The sequence below is a fragment of the Callithrix jacchus genome, chromosome 10 (genome assembly GCF_049354715.1).
Source record: "Callithrix jacchus isolate 240 chromosome 10, calJac240_pri, whole genome shotgun sequence".
Classification (NCBI taxonomy): domain Eukaryota; kingdom Metazoa; phylum Chordata; class Mammalia; order Primates; family Cebidae; genus Callithrix; species Callithrix jacchus.
The window spans coordinates 61,721,575-61,743,389 of record NC_133511.1 but is presented as its reverse complement, the minus strand read 5'-3'; the positions used below and the strand labels follow the sequence as shown (position 1 = coordinate 61,743,389).

The 21,815-nt window shown below is 42.6% G+C and overlaps 1 protein-coding gene across 27 annotated transcripts in view; it reads right to left on the bottom strand.

Moving 5' to 3' along the window:
- Positions 1-21,815, bottom strand: part of TENM4 (teneurin transmembrane protein 4) — a 3,204,727-nt gene that overhangs the window by 190,437 nt on the left and 2,992,475 nt on the right. For 25 of the 27 annotated variants that reach the window (XM_078340117.1, XM_078340116.1, XM_078340121.1 and 22 more), the window contains 3 exons: positions 19,438-19,608; positions 12,285-12,499; positions 10,460-10,670 (listed from right to left, as the gene is read on the bottom strand). In XM_078340117.1, coding sequence (XP_078196243.1) covers positions 10,460-10,670; positions 12,285-12,499; positions 19,438-19,608 — 597 coding nt within the window. The remainder of the gene's footprint in view (positions 1-10,459; positions 10,671-12,284; positions 12,500-19,437; positions 19,609-21,815) is intronic. The other 2 variants (XM_054241410.2, XM_078340128.1) reach the window with 1 other exon arrangement.

Here is a 21,815-nt window from a genome sequence, read left to right as displayed (position 1 = left end):
AACCAAACAAACAAGAAATAGTTTATGTTAGCTATCTAAGAAAATACGTACACAAAGCACATATTAAAGTAGCCAAAATTCTTAATTTTGCCAAGTAGTTCCAGAGAAGAGTTTGTAAAGATCAAAAAGCCCCGAAGCTAGAATGGGACGTTGGAGAAGTCCCAAAACTCTGAAGGAAGCCAAATTTATAAGAACAAGCAACAGTTAGTGCCTTGGAATGTTCTGGAACCCACATTTCCATTTTTGAGTTGCAGTACTGGCAAAGAAAGATGGAATCTAGCAGCCTTGGGATGCATAAAGTCCTCAGGACAGAAAGAGCCTTCCTTAGCTGGCATCTAGCAATGCCCTAAAAGGGTGGCTGTGCCTTTATTCCCTCAAAGCTGCCCATAAGAAGTTCATGCCCACAACAGAAGCTTCTTGCTTGCAAGGAAGAACATCAGTGATGTCTGACCTTCCCGCTAGGGGTTCACTGACCCTCTGACGGGGGTCTTCCATGTTCAGAGTCTTGTCAGGCAGCTGAATTCCAAGGGAAGTTACTGGGATTGGATTCAAAAGACTTGGCTTTGTGTTGCTGTGTGAGCCACTGGTCATAGAATGTTTCTTCATCTTTAAAACACAAATAATGATCCTTTCCAGCTAGTTCACTTGTGTGGTTCAGCAAAGGTTGCACTATCTACGGTCTTCTCAATTTCTCCTTGTTATTAACTAAATTGTGTCCCCACACCAAATTCATATGTTGAAGCCTAACTCTCAGAGCAACTGTATTTGGAGATAGAACCTATATGGAGAGGTTAAGTGAGGTTCACAGTGGTGGGGCCTTAATCTGATGGGACTTATAAAAAGAGGAAAAGACACCAGAGATCTCTTTCCCTCCATTCATACAAAGAGAAAAGCCCACATGAGGACAAAGCAGGAAGGCGGCCATCGCCTTCAGGAAGAGAGGCCTCACCAGAAGCCAACGCTGCCAGTCCCTTGATCTTGGATGTGCAGTGTTCAGAACTGTGAGAAACAAATTTGTTTTAAGCCACTCAGTTTGTGGTATTTTGTTATGGCAGCCCTAGCAGACTAACACTCCTTTATTTCTTCTTTTTGGGTGACTCTTTTCCTGTATTTTTCTTTCTGGGTTTCCACTTCTGCTCTGGTTCCAAGTTGCTAATAACATTTGTACACTGCTTTCCAGCCCACTAAAGCATTCTTCCCTAAGTGTCCTTTCTGCCTCACAACCTCATTCTATATGCCTGGCAGGGCTAGCAGCCATCCTTTCTGATCCCGTAGGAGCTCTCATAGACCCCTTTCCTGGCCCAGACAATATTATACTGGAATTATTTATGAAAGAATTGGTTCTCCTAATTGATTATAGGCTCTTTGAGGGCAAAGTTTCTGTTTTATTCATTGTGAAATCTCCAGCACTTAGCAAAGTAGATGTTTAGCAAATGCCGAATACTTGGCACATTTAGAAACAAACTGAGTACCTACCACAAATCCTATGCTTTCACATCATTGTCAGATTCTCTAAAGTAGGTTTGATTCCCAAGAACAGGTGAGTTTGGTGAGGGTAAGACTTATCCAAAATCCCACAGCTCATAACTAGTGTAGCCCCAATCTAAACCCAGGCTGAGTTGACTCCAAAGCCTTTGTCCTTTCCCTGGACCACACCACCTCAATGGTCAGCTCTAACCCCAACTGTACGCCTGCCTCCAACAATCTCAACTACCAATCACCAGTGCCAATTCCAGCAGAGATTCACACGTTAATTGCAGCTAGGCTATTCCTAAGTGGGTGTTACCGAACAGGCGGCCTTACATTTAATTATGTCCCACATATCAGTGGTGCTGTAAAGGGAAAGAAAAAATAATACCACTATGTGAGAACCCTCTCAAAGCTGCCGTTCTGTCAGTGGAAAAGCCAGCTGGCAAACGGGAATGAGCAACTGCCTTTAGCAACTGATAAAAAAAAAAAAAGAGAGAAAGGGAAAAGAAAATAAAAATTTAATCATCAGTTATAAAAATTAAACCACTACTGATGAAATATCTTCTACTAGAAACTCCATCTGAATGGAGGGTGGGAGCAGGGGTTCCTTCAGCAGGAGTGAGTACCAGGCTAGAGATGTTCTATAAACAAGGCAGATAAGCGAACAGCAGGCATGTGTCCAGCACGCTGTGAGCCTAGGAGGTGTGAGAGCCACGGTCTCTAAGACCCCATCTGTCTTTCTGATTCTCTATGTGAGGGGAAAGGAACACACATGGATGTCACCATACCAGAAACTTGGATTTAGACCTGGTCCTTGAGATGAAAGAGTAGGAATGTGTGTTTTGGATTGCTAACCTAACTCTGCTATTTCCTATTTAGGAGATCTTGGCAATTAACATTAGATCTCTGAGCCTCAATTTCTGAATTACACTTCAATGTGTTTCTCTGGAGTACCCTCTTCTTTTCTTTAGCAGGATGTGTGTTTACCACTTAATAATATTTATCTTTACGTGTGTGTGTGTGTGTGTGTGTATTTGATGATTGTATTTAAACTTGAGAATCTATCTCAAATGGCCTCAAACATGTCTATGAACACCACAAAGGCAGAAAGCATGCTATTTTACATACCAGCGACATTGCATACCTGCTCAGGACAGGCATACAAAAGGCAGTTAGTAAACACGGGTTGAATAATGAACGAATGAACAGATGCAGTGTCTAGGTCTGTCTGCAACCTGTGTCTACCACTCTGGACTTGCTCCTGCTGTCTGTCCCACTTTAAGCATGAGGCAAGGTGCTTCGAGGCATAATGGAAAACGTCCATGGTTCCTGGATGATGTAAAGAGACTGAACAAGCCATTTTCCTTCCTCCTCAATTAATAGGCAGCTTCTCCTTTTTCTCAGCTTCACTTATCCTAACTTACTAGCTCATGAGAAACCTCAAGGCCAAGTACGATGTCTGCCTCCTAGCTGTACCTGATGCCCAGGCAAGGGTCTGGCACATGGTAAGGGAGGCTCTCAGTTGGTCTTTGCTGAACCAAACAGACTTGATGAAGCCTGTGGAAGACACTGCTATGTGCCTACCCCGTATTCATTTCCCTTGTCCCTGAGAGAACCCTAATTTTTGCTGAGAATACCAATGTGGCAACCAAAAAACATCCCCTTCCTCAGACTTCCTTATAGCTCTGAGTGTCCAAGTGACACGGCTCAGCTAAAGAATGTAAGCTGAATGTTTTAGGGAAAATTCTGCTGTCCTGCTTCCTTATCTTTTCTTATTTTTCCTGCCTGACATGCAGATATGAGTCCTGGGGCTATAGCTACCATCTTATGACCATGAGGTAGCAAGTATAAAAACAGCAGCCCATCTCCTAGACGAAAAGTGTGCAAAAGAACATCAAAACTCCAGTTAAATGCTACTCCAGTAGGGGTTTTGGTTATCTGTATACAAAATGCATTGCTAAGTATTTCCCATAGAGAGACAAGCCTTTATTGCTTGGTACCTGCAGTGTCCTTGGGCTACTTTTTCTTCTTTCCTGCCTTTGCAGTTCCAGGTAAGGATTCAGAAGGTTCAGCAATCTAAGGTAGCATCCCAAGGACAGCAGAGCTGCTGGAAGTGGGGACAGCGGGGAGCCCTGCCCTTCAGTGGGCAGAGACAGCTACTGGCAGGGCTAGTCTCCGAGGCTGCAGATGTAGTGCTCTGATACTCCAAGCTCTCTTCCACTCAACAGATTTTTGGCCACAGTCTGTCTCCAATGTGCTGACTTGAGCTCTCCCTTGGCCTACAATTTCATTCCACTTACACCAGATTGCTCCAAATAAATCACCATTTCAGGGAGAGGTGAATTCACAGGGTGCTTTTCCAAAGAAGTGTTTCCATTTGAAATTTCACGAAGTGCTGCCAATGTCATTTACAAGAAGATTAATTTATTACCAAGAGACCTCAATTCTTCATTGCTGTATTTCTACCTTACAGTATAATTCAGAGGAAGGGGATATAGGAAGAGGTAGAGAAGGGGCTTATTAAAAACCAAAAATCACTTCTCAATCATTTTTCCTAGTTTCTTCATTGAAGAAGAGCAGGTTTTTACAAAAATTACAGTATATAATGTCAGAGATTTTTCTCTCCAGATCTTTGCAAATGCACTGAGAGGTGATTACCCAATCAAAGTACGGGAAATAAAGAAACAGCACTGTCCAGTGGTCGTTGGAAAATCATGAGCGACCCAATTCTGGTGACCCTTGGAAGATAGCAACTCAGATGAAGTATCGAGGCATACCTAGAGAAAAACAGGAATGGATTGTAGGGAAAGCAAATGAAAAACACCACTAGCATCATTGAACAAATCCTTTGTCCTTCCTGACTCCCTCTCTCCCTCCTTCCTTTTCTTTCTTCTGAAATCACTAAGTTAAATCCCAGTAACCTCCCTTGACCATATAAATTCATGAGCTCTTGTTCCACGTCTCATAAGATGGACCTTCTAGCTCTAATTATTTTACTTCCTTGTTCAAAGCCTGCCATAGCACCTAATACTTAAAGAATAAACTTGATGCTTTGCGTGGGTGGCATTTAAGGCTGTCCTTGATAACTCATTTCTCCCCTTCAAGACATCCTGTGCTCTGGTCAAACAGAACTGCTGGCTCCTTATAGCCAGCTCTTAATTTTCTGCCTACCGAACTTTCACTAATTCTGGTAGTACCTACTACCTGGAATGATTTCCTTAACACTGGCCCTCCCATCTTCCTTTTATAAATGTAAAAGTGTTACCCATTCTTTAAGGTCCAGATTAAATGTCACTTCATCCAGAGAGCCCCCCCGACCCATCCATCTGGACAAGTCCTCACCTTCCTTCGACCCTCATGGCACTTTGACCAGTGACTCCAGGAGTGACCTTTCTTACTCTTTTCCTGAGTTTAGAGCTACTTACTATATGAATCTTTCATCTCCCTTAATCTGGACCACGAACTACTTTTGCCAGAAACCATGTCATACCTTCTCTGTATCCTCAGCTTGGGAAAGAGCAAGAATACAATACTTGTTGGATAATGAAAAGCAAAGAGGCGGGAAGGAAGGAGGAATAGAAGGAAGAAAGAAACTAAATCTGCTTCTAATCCCTGGACATAAAAAACATACTGATTTACAGTAACTGCCTGGACACGAACAAAATAACTTTTTTCTTCAATGAACAGCAGGGAGACCAGAGTGAGTTTCTCATAAAAATTCCCAGTCTCTACGTTTTCTAACAGCAATTCTATTTTCTTTTCTCTAGGTTTCTAAATCCACTGCAGGACACCTCTGTTATGCTCCAGCCCGGCTCACATTGTCACAATGTCAGGCTGATCTGTCCTCTATGCTTCAGCATCAACCAAAATGAAAAGATAAGATGCTATCTGAAGAATGAAAACAGGGCAATATGAACTTGTTAGCAACTTGAGTTGCAAGCAATGCATACAAAGGCATTTTTATGTTTAAAGTTTCAGATGTGACATTTTCCTCGTGGTGTTCTTAATTACTTCTCAAGAAAACTTCCTGGGTTCATGTGATATGGTTATTAAGAATTGAAGGCAAGTTAACAAGGGGAAAATTATATTCCTTATAACACAAATGAAAAAAATATTTAATAGTAACCATGACAAACAGTGAGAGACTGTGGTATTGGGGGACAGTGTGGGATATGGAGACTAAGTTTCACCCTAGCTTTGACATTAACTTCCAGCTAGTCAACCAACCTCCCTGAGCCTTCATTTTTCATCTGTAAAGTTGAGATCAACACATCTATTGTCTAAACTTCTTGTGAGGATTAAATAACATAAAAGAGAGAGCTAAGCATGGTCCTCAACACACAATAGGTATTCTCTAAATATTTGCTGAATGAATGAATGAATGAATGAATGAATAGATGAAAAAGAGAAGTAAGTGATACAAAAAATGGGGGTTTGATCCTGGGAAGAAGGCAAATTGCTAAAGGAGGAGAATCAGACAGTCAGATGGATTTGGAGTCAGAGAGATGCAAATTCATGTGTTAACTTTTCTTTTAACATCCCTGAACCTTAATTTACTCATCTGCAATAGGGAGGTGATAAGAAAAATCAGAATAATCACTGCAAGCCATAAAGGATGTATGTGAAAGCCCTTTGCAAACTGCAATGAGTGAATTATAGTTCAGCCAGTGATATACATTCTCCTCCTTCATTCAACATCTGGAACAGCAAGGCAACCCACCCCAGCCCAGCCAGGACCGGAGTCAGCACGCTCGATTTCTGGTTCTCCATCTGCAGGGAAAGCCTGTTGTTTCTGAAAAAAGCTTCCATGTTTTACTCTAAAACTTGCTTGGTTTCAGTGTGCGGTCTCTCTCTCTCTCTCTTTCTCTCTCTCACTGTGCGTGTGTATGTGTAAATTCATCTAGTTCACTGGGAGCTCTGTCAGTATCAGGTCTCTGTGTATGTATTTGTGTATACAGTTTGTAAAGTGCTTTTAGATTTTTTTTAAGGCAAAAGATAAACTCATTTCATTTAAAATCATCAGCTGGATTGCATTAAATGGAGGGAAAAGCAAAAACATACACAATATAGCCATTTCTTAAATTAAACACAATATTTCTCCTGTTACTTAATTACAAACAGACACAAATACTCTGGATTCTGACATCTCAGATCTTCTTAAATTCTAGATCTGGATTGCAACATGTAATGAAGGAAGGGTCAGATTCCAATTTGTGTGTTAAGCAAACCCAAGAGTTACAATTATATATTGGGACCATAATGACTTCACTAAAACAAGACCTAAACTTTTAATTAACCTGCCAAGACAAATTACATCTCAGAGCTCACAGGTAATGATCACAGACAGCTAAGACTCAATGCCAGGGACTCTTGGGGAAAGAGGGATTAATAGTAACATCAGAATTAGTCTGTTTTTGTATTAGAGAAAAAAACAGTATTCATTAAACCATCACTGTAGCTTGAAGGGAGACCGACAGGTCAGAAACGCAGCAAGAGAAAGGTAGAAGGAGACAGAGGATGGGAGAGAATACTAAAACAGCTTCCATTTATTGAGTGCTTATGTTAAGCCCAGAGCCTGTGCTAAGCACTTTCTATTTCTCTGTTTATATTGCAGAGTACTATTGTTCCATTTTCCAGACAAGAAAATGAGGCTCAGAGAGGTGGCATGAATGTCTCTTAAGCATTTCTCATGCTTAAGAGAAATCAGGCCATGAGATCATGAAGCTGTAACTCAGGCACCACTGTGAGTTGATGATCATGTCCCTAACCTGCCGCCATCCTATCAGGAGAGAAAAAAGAAACAGGGCCTGTAGCCTCCCACACCTTGCCAGAGCTAACAGGGGACAGTAGTTCTCAGAAGGCATCTATCTTCAAAGCTTCCTTGACCAAACCCTGGAGTCAGGATCCCCTGAGCTTTACTGCAGGCTTACTGAGTCGTAATTTCTGGAGAAAAGGCCCAGGAATGTGCATTTTCCCCTAATTTCCCAGGAGATTCTTTTATTCAACACTGTTTGAGAACCATCCATAAAGTACTATATCTAACCCCTTGCCACTCAAAATGTGGCCCATAGCGCATTGGTATCACTGGGTGATGGTTGGAAATGCAGAATCTAAGGTCCCCCACCCAGACCTGTTAAAGCACAAGACCCTCAGTCAAGTCTGAGAAGCACAATATGACCTGACCTATCTGCTCTAAAATACACTACAGGGTTAAGTGAAGACAGCTTTCCACATTTAGGTGAGAATGGCAGAACCAGAGGGAAAAGCAAGACCATCTCCCTAATTATGACAAGACAGGTTAGCAAGCTCTGACAAGCCAAGGGTTGACAAAGATGCCTCACTGTGCCTATGGTTTATTCCTCTAAGATGTGTATCCTAATTAAAAGTAGCTTTCTTCTGGGGTTTGTATTAATATCCTTTCATATTTATGTTCAATTATTAAAAATAAGGAATTCTGATTATAAAAGCACTTAATTTTGGACAAGCACTACTCATGCTTCTTTGTAAACCATGCTTAAGAGAAATCAGGCCATGAGATCATGAAGCTGTAACTCAGACACCAACATGAGTTGATGATCATGTCCCTAACCTGCTGCCATCCTATCAGGAGAGAAAAAAGAAACAGGGCCTGTAGCCTCCCACATCCTGCCAAGTGACAGCCTAACAGGATGAGGGCCAGACTGGGGTCTCTGATGACAGGGAACGGGCTATACTGTTAGCCTTAATGTCACCAGTAACTCTGAGCTGCAGCCTCAAATACCAGAATCCAGAAAAGCTAAGAGCTGGAAACCCCAAGTGATTTGTGCAAGGTCAAAAACCCAAGTTTGTGCTGGAGACTCAAAATGGAGCACAATCCCTGCCACAGTTCACAAGAAGTTATCCAGGGAGGAAATCAACAGCGCCGCAACTGCCTGACAATCGCAGCCGCCAATCCTGCGAGGGGAGCTTGTTCCCTCATTCACTGCGTGACACTGCGCCTTGCTGGGCTGGGTGCCAGGAAGCACAGACAAGATCCTGTCAAAGGCCCTGCCCTCTATGCATTTAGAGTCCAGCAGCTCAGACAGACATCCCCAAAACAAGGACTGGACGAAGTGATAATTTCTACATTGGAGCTAGTTGTCTGATCGCCTCCACCGCCTTCATTTGCCAAGAGGGTGAAATATTGAGCCTGTATTTACAGCAGAAGCTTTTTAGCCACACCCTGTATTTAATGGGAAAATACTTTCTGTCTAAACACAAAGGGCAAAATTTTAAGTAAGAGGGAAATGGCCTGAAAATGAATCCTGCTGTTTAGAAGTAAGAACCAGGGGCTGAGCATGGTGGCTCATGTCCATAACCCCAGCATTTTGGGAAGCCAAAGTGGGTGGATCACTTTAACCCAGGAGTTTGAGACCAGTCTGGGCAACGTGGTGAAACTTCATCTTTCCAAAACATACAAAAATCAGCTGGGCATGGTGGTATGTGGCTGCGGTCCCACTATTCGGGAGGCTGAGGTGGGAGGATCACCTGAGCCCAGCGAGCTGTGGTTGAATCACTGCACTCCAGCCCAGGCAACAGAGTAAGACCTGGTCTAAAAAAAAGTAAGAACCAGGGTCTTGTAAGAGTTTTGGAAACCTAGTACCAGATTCAGAGATTTGTGGGGGGTTTGTTTGAGACAGCATCTCATTCCATCACCCAGACTGGAGTGCAGCAGTGACCATAGCTCGCTGCAACCTCAATCTTCTGGGCTCAAGGGATCCTCCCACCTCAGCCTCCTGAGCAGCTGGGAACACAGGCACACACCATCACATCTGGAAAATTTTATGACTGTTATTTTTTGTAGAAATGAGGATCTTGCTATGTTGCCCAGGCAGGTCTCAAACTCCTGGCCTCAAGCAATCCTCCTGCTTCTGCCTCCCAAAGTGGTGAGATTATAGGCATGAGCCACCACACCTAGCCTGGATTCAGAGATTTTTATCAAATTCCGCTCTTCTAAGTCAGAGAGACTCCTAGCCAAGGACTGAAACAGAGACTTTTCAGGTTTACTCCAGACCACATAGAACCGTTCATTAAGCAGAAACCCCATTCCCAGGTGTTCTGTTTAATGGAGTTAAAAAGGTATTCTTCCATACCTTTTAGTTTCCTGTAGGGAATTTTTATCTCCAGGCTATGTCACACTGCTTCTAATATAAACTCAAAAAAAAATATTTTTTGATCTGAACCGCCAAGACCATAGTGTCCTACAAGTACACTACGGCAGCCTAAGGAGCAGACACATTCTATGCAATGTATTGGTAAAGGAGAGAAAATCTTTAAATAGGGTGCCAGGCTTCCCAGACACCCACAGGCTTCTGCGCTGGCCCAGGGGCTCAGGGTGAACTGAGAGCTGAGGCCCTCTTCCACTGCGAGGGACAGTGAAGCTGTTAAGCACTCATGTAGAGCATTAGGGCCCACTCTTTGTTAGAGATTAGGACATCTCTACTCTCAACAAAACCCCAGTCTGACTGATGGCATGGTTCATCCAGCCTTTCGCACTGCTGTTCTTACTCTCTTCAAGCCTGTATTTTCTTTTCTCATTGGCCAGGGGTTGTTGGCTCCAAAACAAAAAAAGAACAAAAACCAAAACAAAATCCAAACCACAAATCAGTGAGGTGAACCAAGTGAGACTCTAAAGACAAACGTGGGAGAGAAGTGCCAAGAAGAGAGATGTTGCCTCCGTGTGGCTTGTCCAGGATTCCTGTCTCACAATTCCACCCCCATCTTGAAATGCACCACACACCAACCAGACAGTGGGAGAGAAACAGTGGAAGACAGCCCTGGGCTCAGGTGCCAGCTCAGAATGGCGGGCAATGCCTTGGGCAGCAGGCCCAGTCAGGAAGGTCTCGTGCCCAGCTCCAGGGGCATCTACAGCTCTGAAATCCCCTGGTCAGTGTCAGTCCCAGAATCTCGAAGCCGCCTCCCACCCAAAGAGACGATATCCCACAGCTCCCAGAGGGTGCGGCTCCCTTACCAATGGCAGTGGTGAGAAAGGAAACCACTTCTGACTCCTTTCCGTCGTTGTAAAAAGCCAGGTGCCAGATTCCTGAATCCAAATACTGGATGAAGCCTGTCTCATGGCTGGAGGGGGGCACAGCTCCCCGAGACTGGCGCGGGGTCCCCTCCAAGCTCCGCGCCTCCTGAGTTAGGAGCCTTCTGCCATCCAGCAGCTCCACAAAGTCAAACTGAAAGACAAAGAAAGCACAGTTAGCACCAGCATCCTTCCTCGGGCTTCTCCTGGAGAGGACCTCAGGAAACAGAAGCACAAAGGGTGCATAGAGGCTAAGGTTGCAGGAAGGCTGACCAACCAACTCAACTCTTCTCATGAGCCCATTTTTTCACACTGATATTCTCCTGGTTCTCCTGTGAGTCAGGAACAATTAGAGGATTCTTTTTTAGTCTCATTTTGTTTTAGTTCTTTTTGTACTGCTGGTGAGTCTTCCCCTGGCTGAGTCTGTACCAGGACAACCATGCTTCTTTTCAATGTCAGGTGTGTGGTTAGAAACCCAGCCACTCTACAATTGGTTCAACTCCATGCAAGTTATGACGAGAATCTTGGCGGGTGGTGGAGGGGAGCAGAGGTGGGTGGCTAGGACTGGGATTGGAGCAGTGGGTATGACTGGAATGTCAGTCATGTACAAATGAAAATTTGATTTATGTCTACTTTCCCTTGGTCAATGGTTCTTTCTGAATGCTCTAATTTCAGGGAGCAAATTTAGGGGATCTAAACTAGATTAGCTCAAAACTCTATCAATAATTACATGCTGTGTTAAATATAATTACCAATTGATCAGAGATTGCTCGTGTGAGACTCCAGAAAAGTCAGTTACAAAGTGCTTACAACAAGTAGGTGGTTAAGTCCTACCGGCCTACTTACAAGCAAATTGAGTAGTTATCTAGCAAGCGAGCTAGCTTTAAAAGATAAACAAGATATTTATTCAATTTCATGAAAAACTGTCTGGAGATCCAGGCCAGGACTAGTGTACCAGTATGAAGTCAACAGGAGCTCAAGGCTCTTCTCCTGTGATTCCTTCCGCAGCGAACCTATCTTTCAACTACAAATCTGAAATAACTACTACAGCTAGGAAGGCTGCATTTGACCTGGGAATGCCTGATGAATGCCTATGATTTACGTTATTTTAATTCCAGAGCTGGCAGGACCTTGCACAAGTCTCTGTTCTTTATTAATCATGACTGGTAACATGTCAGTCATCCTGGACAAGTTTTTTCAGTGTTTCTGGTGTGCATGTGTCTGAGTCAATGCGTAACCCTGAAGGAGGGAAGGAATGAGAGAGACTAGGGAAGAAACATTTATTCTGAGCCAGGTCCTGCACTAGCTGCCTTATAAATGTTACTCTTTATTCTTCACAACAGTCCTGCCAAGTGGGTATTGTTATCACCATCTTAAAGATTAGGAAACTTGCTCTGAGAGGCTAAGTAATGAAACCGAGGTTATAATGCTGCTAACAAGAGGATTCAAACACAGGTCTGTCTGATTCTAAAATGCATGCTTTTTTCTCTAGATCACATTTCCTGGATAATTTAACTTAGGAAACTGGGTAATAGCAGAAAGGCTGTTAAGAGATTTCCTAGAATTCCTTCCTCTTAAAAAGCCCCAGTGATATAAACTTATTCATCTGAAAAGGAGGGTCTGAGAGGGGGTACATGGATAAATGGGCTATAAAATATATAAACACCCTTCAGGCTTAGGCTCTGGGCTGAACTTCTTTCGTTACTTTGGGTTAAGACTGGAAGTAGGAGCCCATGCAGATGAACAGGGTATGTGGGGTTCTGGTTACCTGTGTATGTGAAGGAGGAAGGCCTTTTCTGCCATAAATGCCAACCAGGGCCGCCTTTCCCAGAGACACATTGAATTTCAGGTGCACGGGATGGTCTATGAACACTTGAGATCTCCAGAAAGTGCCAGGAGGAATCTTCTGGGAAGCTCGTCTCCCCACATCAATTTCTCCAGAATCTATGAAACTGTCGTCTGGAAAGAAACTACTGGGCTTTCCTACCAAGACACAGGGAAGGGAAGACAAAGACATCTCAGTTACTCACATGGGAAATGAGGAACCAGGACATCTGAACACCCAGGACTCTCCTTAGCCTCACATCCTTCTCTATAATGTTCTGCTGTCAGCTTCCTCCCCACCCCGGCCCTCCCCACATGGAGGAGTAAAAAGGTCCAGAACTTTTTTCCCCCAGCGATGTTCAAATTATTCTGCTAAAAATATGCATTCTTCCAAAGCAGTATGGGTCCTCCCCAAGGGCCATCTGTTTAATGCATAATTCCACAGCTTATTAAGATATATTTTGATCCTAAAAATAATCATTTGTGGTCACATGAGAATAACTCCGTGATTTGGTGTGTTAAGGGGCGCATGGGTAAAACAGAAAGGATAGAGGGAACAAAGTGTTGTTATCAATATTCCAGCTCAGAATGATCCCCCTAGCAGTGGGAAGCATGACTTGGTGGAGTAAGGTATTCAAAAAGCTCCCTAATTTGTATATACACTGGAAGCCAAATTCAGAGGCTAAGATATGTGGATGGGGGGTTGTGCTTAGAGCAGGGTTACGGGCTGGGGAAAATGAGAAAAAGGTACTTCTGAAAAGAGGAAATATTTCTGCAAAATGTTTCTTTGTCTTTGGATGAGGGTAAATATCATTTTGGTGCTAAAATTGGTCAAGCTGGGGGAATTCCTCAGGTTCACATGCCAAGTCTATGCCACACTTGGAAATCCCACCTAGGCTCCCAACCCTGTGCCCAGCATCAATGCAGGGCATCATGAGTAAAGTCTCTTGGCCATTTCTGTCCCCATCAGGAGAATGACAGGCCTCTGGGAGCACTACAAGTGCAAGGAAGGAAGGCAGCTTATCAGACTCCCTCTATTTAGTAATTAAACACACTCATACATGAAAAATACAAACCCTAACTTCCTGCCAGACTTCAGCCTCCTGGAGAGTTGAGAGGGAACAGGAGAGACTCTAGGGATGTTAGGAAGACCACCCTTAGCACACTGAAAGACCAGCATCAGGTCAACAGGCTGTATTTTATTTATTGTTACGATGGACTTCCTGGGTATCCTGGTTCCAAAGGTTTTTTGTGATGTGAGAGATGTTGGAAGAGACACTTCAGAGAACAAGAATTCATTTGTAAAGAAAACACATTTTGGAACTTTTTGTAAAAAGCATTTGGGGAATAGGAAATTAAAATGTCTTTCTTTCCCCCTAGCTTCATAAGACTCCTTACAAAGCACATTTGATGCTGAAATGAAGCCTGGCAGGGCATTGTTGTAGTCATAAAATATTTTACTGTTTTAAATAATAAAATTCAATTTAAATGTTAAACTTCTCCATATGTTATCATTCCCTTATAAACTCCTAGGCAGAAACATCAGGTTTTTAGCTTCAAACTGTTCAATGTTATTTTAATTAAAAATATGCCAACAAAAAAGTTAAAATGCACACTATCAATGAAAGTACCACTAGTATTTTGTCATTAGCATGGGAAAGAGTTTGTTTTTAATTCCTTTATGGAAGGAATGTGCCCCAGACTTTTACCTTGAAAAATATAGATACACAAACCACCACGCTGTGATTCACAAAGTTCAAAGACAGAACCCAAATTCACAATGCATTGAGATGGAAGAGAATTATTTACATTTCTTTCTTATCTGATTTTTGGGTTCCCAATACCACAGCCATTCTATATTCCATGAGGAAAAGAGTCTACCGTCAGCTTTTAATTTTGCTACGGAGGCAGAACTAAGAGGGAAAATGAAACAAAAGCAGATGCATTCTGAGCTTTTTCCTTCTAGAAACTGAAAAGAAATAAATGCAACAATGCTAATTCCAAGGGCTCGTTTCCTTTGTGAGTAGATAGGAGTCTGAGCTGATAGGATTTGAGAATTTTCTGAATTCAAATAATTACCATGTGTGAAAATAAATAATGGAAAACTGCTCCCCCCTTTTAATATGCTGCTGGAGAACCCTGCACAGTTCATTTTCTCCCTCAGTGAGCGTATTTTTAGGAGACAGTGACTGTATCAGCTAAGTTTTGCAGCCTTATAAGTCAGAGGTCTGCAGGCCTCAGGCATAAATAAGTTGGCTCTTACCCCAGGGGAGATAACAAAAGGGGACTTTTCTAGTATTTCACCTAGGTGGACTGAATGGGAGGGAGAAATTGTCTTGAGTGTGTATATGCTGAAATAAAAATAGAAAACTCTGCTCTAGGACATATCCTCCATCAGGACCTTGAGGGCCTCTGGTCACCAGTGCTCTCCAAATCCCACCACAAGGTCAGGCTGGGAGCTGTTGAGGGGGAAAAGCTAACAGCCTGCTCATCACCTTTACCTGGGTGAAAGAGTCATGACATGGGCTGGGCTGAAGATTGGGAAAGGGAAATACCTTCCTTCCTTCCTTCTTGCTTGCTAAAAATCCTTACTGCCTTACACTTTCTAGATGCTATAAGATTCTAAGATTCTTTGTCCTTAATTCTGAGCACCAAGCTGTGAGTGCTAGGATATAAAATATCCTCCACCATGAAGCAAAACCCACCAGTGGTGGAATCATGAGGGAGAGGAGAGGCTAGAGGCAATTGAAGGCAAAAAGTCTTGTGTATACAATTCTTCTTATCCCTACCTATACTCTGGAAGATAAAAATAACAATAGATGTTAGTGCTGGAAATAGCAATAAAGGTAGAGGTAGTAGTATTACCAGTCATCTTGGCTTCCACTTGATGAGCTCCAAGTACAACATTAATATCTGTAAATGGGGGCTCAGAATGCTTAAGAAACCATTTTGGGATCCCTCTTTATTTATTATAATATGGCTTCCGAAGGGATCAAATTGATGAATGATTAGTTAAAACACTATAAAGACTTTCTCTGTGGTGGTGGGGATGCACTGGCCTTCTGAAGGAGCAAAAGTCCAATAGAATTCACAGCCCCAGGCAGGTGGGGAGTTGCAGAGAGATAGCATGGGGAGAAATGCCAGATATAGGTGAAGGGGAGGAAGGCAGCAAATCACACTACCACGTGTGTACCTATGCAACTATCTGGCATGTTCTTCACATGTACCCCAAAACCTAAAATGCAATTAAAAAAAAAGAATTCAGAGCCCCAGCAGGCTAGATATCAGAGCTAGACCAGGTAGATCCAAGGCCCACTAAAAAACTTCCTGGCATCCTAGGTTTACAAAAAGATCATTTGTATGAATTAGGAACATACAAACATGTCCCAATGTTAATGGGCAACAGTCAGGGTCTCAAGACATTCATGAGAAGGACACTATACTATCACTGGGTGCCCCCAGAGACAAACTCTGCAAAAAGCTTAGATCACAATTATGGCCCCCCTACAGTAAGACTAGGCTTCACAAGGCAGATTTTACTAGTAGTAGTCCTTTGCTTTGTAAAGCTAGATTGATTCAAGCTTCCTATAGCAATGCTATGCAAATATGCAATCATGTCTATAAAAGAAATTTCTTAACGAATTGCTAAAATGATTGGATAGTTCAGTCAAAAGCAAGATTTGGAAGAACTGAAATTTCATGCACTTCCCAATCACAGTCTTTACTTTCCTGAACTGAGATCTATCTGTATAGGTTCTAAACTCCTAATCAACTAATGTTCTTTCCCTTCCTCCACCTTTTTGATTCTTTTCAATGCAATAACTTGCATGAAGAATTCTTTAGTTTCCTTAGCAACTGCTGGAAATTTATTTGGTTATCAAAATAAGCTGTTCCATTTTGGAGAGCCCAGCTGAGCCTGCGCACAGCAATTTTGCATGGTTCAAACTAATGGGCAATTTTTATTTCAGTGCAGAAAGAAAAAAATGCTATCCCAAGCCCACCAATTCAACCATCAGAAATGCTTGTTTATTCAATGCTTTTTTCCCTTTCCCATTAATGCATAACACAAGTTCTTGTGGCTTTAGTTTGAAAAGCTGCTGTATTTGGTTTCTGTCCCATCGCAATCCTGGAATGGTTACAGCCATTTTGAAAATATAGTATGAACTGCAGATTCATATTATTCTCAAAGACATGAACATTTACAGTTCTTAGATTATCATATATTTAATTTGTATAAATAAGAAATATACATTCTTTAAAAAATTTCAAAAATACCCCAAACCTTTGCAAAATCTGTGGCAGGGCAAGAATGTTAATTAGTCTGGACATCTGAGATTTTAATAACTAATATGAAATGGCTTGGGATTTGAGTGGATAAGAAGAAGAGAACTAATATTTGTTGGGTGCCACTTCAACATTAGGCTTTGAATGGATAGATATTTTCATCTTTGTTTTACAGATGAAGAAGGTCAAGGAGCTGGAGTAAGTGCTGTGAGTTAACAGAGCCAATGTAAAGCAGGCCAGAATTAACACCCTATGTGGGCTGGCTCCAAGGTCCCTTTACCCCCTTTCTATCACACCACATTCTTTCTTCATCACTGTGAAGCAGAGACTCTAATCTTAATTCTGGAATCAGCTGTCTTCTTGAATACCCTCAGAAGGGACAAGAAATATGTACTCACATCAGGGGTAAAGATTTCCCCGTTGAGATAAGTCTAGGGAACTGCATTTTTAACATCACAATGAAGAACATAAACTTAGTGGACATTGGTTTGACCAGGGCAAAAGAAATGAAAAACAATGTGGCCTCACATAAACTGTAGGAAGCTTTGTCCTTTGGTTTCCAGTAAGATGTATTTTTTGTCACAGTGATTGCTTCTGATGCTGACCACTTTACAGCACAGTGCTGCATTGAAGGGGTTTGCAAACAGAATTTCCATTTGCATCAGTAATGACAGATAATCCCTTTAAGCAAAAATACTCCAATTAAAATAAACCAATAATCTGGTGCAATTTTATTTTATCTCTTATCTGCACCTCCTGTTCCTTACAAAAACAAAACAAAACCTAAACAACCCACAGACTAATTTCATTAGAGTAAGAGATTTCAGATAGATCAGACTCCTGTTTAAAGAATGTCTGATAGAAATCACAGAGCGAAGAAAATACGTTTTGCAAATGAGATCCTTTACCAGTTCCTTGAGGGTTAAGCACATTTAAAATCTACATTTGTACATGCTGATCTACAGACAATCTTCACTTTATGGTATTAACCCACGGCATCTGACACTATAAACTGACATGGGCACCACAAGCCAACAGGCAGGACCATGGACAGGGCCAACGCAACAAGAAATTCTGAAGAGCCATCTGGTTACTTACATGATTCTGTTACTATTTTCATAGGTAGAAATTAAAAATTGGAATGCACCTTAAAGAGAATCTAGCACAATATTCTGCTTTTGAAGAGGAGGAAAAGGGCTCCCATAAAGTGTGTTCAAGGGATTTGCTTAAGGTGATACCACAGGTCAGTGGCTGCAGCTGGACTTGAACTCAGGGCTTCTGACTTCTAACCCAGAGCTCTTCCCATGGTCCCATTCATGATTCCTCCCTCCATATCCTATTAACAGGCAAAGAAAGTATAAATTATTTGGCATTTTTAGACTTAAAATCTTTGCAAATGAGAGGACTGGCTTTGTCCCTCAAAATAGTGGGCAAGGGTTCTGTGTGGAAATGACCCCAGTTCTCACTTCCCTTAAAGACAACCAGAGTCCAAGAGTTGACTTTGGCCCTCAGGATCTTCATTTCAGAGATCATGAAGAGACACTCTGATCAAGTATATGCCACCCTGTAAAACAAACTGACAGATGGAAGGCAAATCCTTGCAAGGGCAGAGGGGCTTAGATGCTATCACCCCAAAGTCAACTGAGAGAAAAGATGTAAGCAGTGAAAGTTAGAGGCAGTTACTGCCAACGTGCTGACCGAGGGGTCACAGAGAGAGAATGCAAGCCATAGCAGATGCAAGAGGAGGGAAGGCCACACCACCCACAATGACAACCAGGCTGCTTTATTAGCTCAGACACCTTTCTGGGTGCCAACTTTTGTGAGTTTGTGCCACTCTTGGCTGACAATATCCATGGCATTTTAGAAATATTTCTAAGACATTCAGAATGGGCCTTTGGATATCCCATTCAAGAGTACCAAACCCAATGCCACCATCATTTTCATTGTTCATAGGAAATATCCATGTCTCATTAGACAATAAAATTTCACATCCACATCTCCTTCAGGGTCTTGTAACCTTGGGGTAAGTCAGGTGGAGAAGCTTATGGAGACAGCAAGAGCCCTGGAGTCACAGACCTGAGCTCACATCCCAGACTCTACCATTTACTGGCTGTGTGACTCTGGGCAAGTCACTTAATTAGTGCAATCCTTTGCACTAATTCTAGTTTTTGCCTCTAGAAAAATTATAAAATATTTATACTTGTCTCACAGGATCTCTGTGGGAATTAAATGTGAAATGCTTTTGACAAAGTGTTTTAAAACCAACGTGCTGTACAAACACTAATAATTATTGTTACTATTGTGGATGAGGAAACTGAAGCTCAGGCAAATAAGTGCCTGGCTCAAGGTCACGTGGTTAGTAAATGCTAGACCACTTGAACTGGTGTTTCTATTAAACCACAGGAGTCCAAGAATCTTTCCACTACAACACACCATATTCCCGCCTCCCCACACCCCACTCCCACAGATACCCATCTGTCCCAAGAGGTTTGCCCAGAAGAGCTCGTCTGACCCTACACAAAGATGGCCACCCCAGCAGTGTGAAGCCCCTAATGCTTCTTCCCTCAAGGCATGGGATGGGATTCCACTGAGCACCATGAGCCCTGCCCAAGCCCCACCATGAGCTCTTGGTGACAAGGAACTGTGACGAAGACACAGGTGGGCTGGCAGCTGGCGTGGAGTGCAGAAGAATGGAGGGAGCACTAGAGCATGGAGCTATGAGCCAGGCACATGACGCACGCATGTGATGGAGGGTTCCTCGGCTCAGAGGCAGACACAGAAGACTCACGACACGGACAACGCAGCAACCCTACCTTCTGCGGTTCCTTTGCCTTTCCTGTCAGGGGTCTCTAAGCCAGTGCCCCCTGAGGGGTACAGGGAGACGTCGGTTGGCACAGGCCAACTGCTGGCTGTGTCCTCCGTGATCTCATACATCTGCCCCTCCATCGGCTGCAGGTGCCAGTTTAGGCCAAACAGGTGCATGGCTGTGGTGAGCAATGAGAAAAGTCATCTTTTTCTGCTGAAGGCAGAAATGGGACTCCCAAGCCATAAGGGAGGGGTGGGCAGGGTGGGGAAGCACAGACATTCCATTCAGTTCAACAAGTAGCCCCAAAAGGGAGCTCTTGTAGTGCCAGGCCCTACAAAGGGGACTGGGAGACAGAGAGGATCAAGGTTCAGACCCTGCCATCAAGGGGCTTACAGTCTGGTGGAACTGGGAGTAGGCAGGATGGGGGAGTCTCAGGAGGTCTTTTGCTTCAAAAGATAAATAACAATCTAGGGAGGAAAACTGTAATTTGTGTGACAAAGTTAATTTCCTCAACACAAAAGTAACTTGTACAAATAATAAGCGAAGTCCAAAGCTCAGTAGGAGAATAGGCATTGGATATGAACAGTGTACAGAATAAGGACTACAAATAGCTCCTAATCATATGAAAAGACTCTTGGCATTACTCATAGTAAAAGAAATGTAAGTTAGACTCTGAAATACTATTTTTCACATATGGTTTGGCAAAGATAAATAAGGTTGAAAATATACTATATTGGCAGAGAATGGAAAACAAGCACTCCCATACTTTGCTGGTGTGAGAATTTGATGGACAAAATCTATGAAGGGCAATCTGATAAAAACTAGCAAAGTTAAAATACACATATGCATTATCCTGGGACATAAAGGTTCCAATTCTAGAAATTCCTTCTCCGAAATACGTGCACTAAATGATGTACACACCAGGTTATTCACTGCAGTACAATTTGTTATAGCAAAATATTAGAAACCAGTCCATTGATATGGGGCAAGAAAAAAAGTAATATCCACACAACAAAATTGGATGCAACCACTAAAGAGTAAAGAGGTTCTTTATGTATTTTCCTGGAAAGAAAAGAATAACATGCAGAAGTATATTTGCTACACTACCTTTGGGTTTAAAAATTCCTGTATATGTGTAAAATATTTCTGGTAGAATATGATCGACTGGTTAATAGTAGGTGTGTCCTATGAAGGATAGAGATACTATGGATTGGGGTAGGAGGGAAACTTGCTTTTCACTATATATCTTTTGCACATTTTCATTTTGTGACATGTGCATATATTTTTGTTCAAAAGGAATTTTTCCAAGGGACCAACTGCTAAAGTCTTGTACGATGATCTAGAAAGAGACCATAAAGCACTAAAGAATGAACGCTGCCCCTTGAGATATACACGCTTGAGAAGGCAAGGAAAGTTGTCTCCAAAAACATTTGTGATTCATCACCAAATATCTGCTTAAATCACAGTTTAGGATTCCAGCCTCGGGCCTTGTCAGTGGTCCAGGCTCACCTCTTCTGATGCCCACCTGGATTCCCCATACACGGAGGTAAGCGCTCAAGTCCCTGGACCCTCATGGCACCCTAGATGCAGCATTCAGACCTTTGCCCACTTGATGATCATTCTCCGAAAGCCCACTCCATGACAGATTCTGGAGAGCCAGAATGGAATCAGAGAGTCCCTGCTTCAGTGAGCTCACAGCCAAGTAGGGAAGACAAATAACAAAGTCTCTGCAGCAGGACCAGAAGGCCTAGAGGAGGGGGTACCTGACCCACTAGGAGGGCTAAAGGATCACAGGGAAGGGTTTTCAGAGAAATGAAGGCCCATAGTAATTGTATTTACTGAGGACCTACTGTGTGACAGGCAGTAAACGGGGAAACTTGTATATACTAATCCTCATGGCAACCTCACCAGACCCAATTTACAGAGGTGCACATTAAGGTTCAGAAGGTTAATTAAAAGTGTAATAGTCATAAAACTATCATTTATTGATTATTTAACAATATGCCAGGCATTGGGCTGAGAGAATTATAAGCATTCCTTTAACTCTCAACAATAATCCCACAAGGTATTAATGACCCCATTTTACAGATGGAAAAACTAGGCACAACAAGGCTAACTAATACACACAGGTTAAATGGCTAATAGGTGGCAGAGTCTAGACTAGAATCCCAAACTAGTCCAATCCTGAAAACACGCACTGTCATTCTTCCTGGTGTCAAGGCCCAGGCTTGCCTGCTTAGCTAGGCTGTCTCTTGCTTGCTGTGTCTAGCTGGGTGGGCATTATAAAGACTTCACCCTTTTATACATCAAACAGCCTCAAAGGCTTTTAAGACTCTTTTTAGGCAGTAACATAGGATCCTGTGAGACAGAGAGGAAACTCTGTTA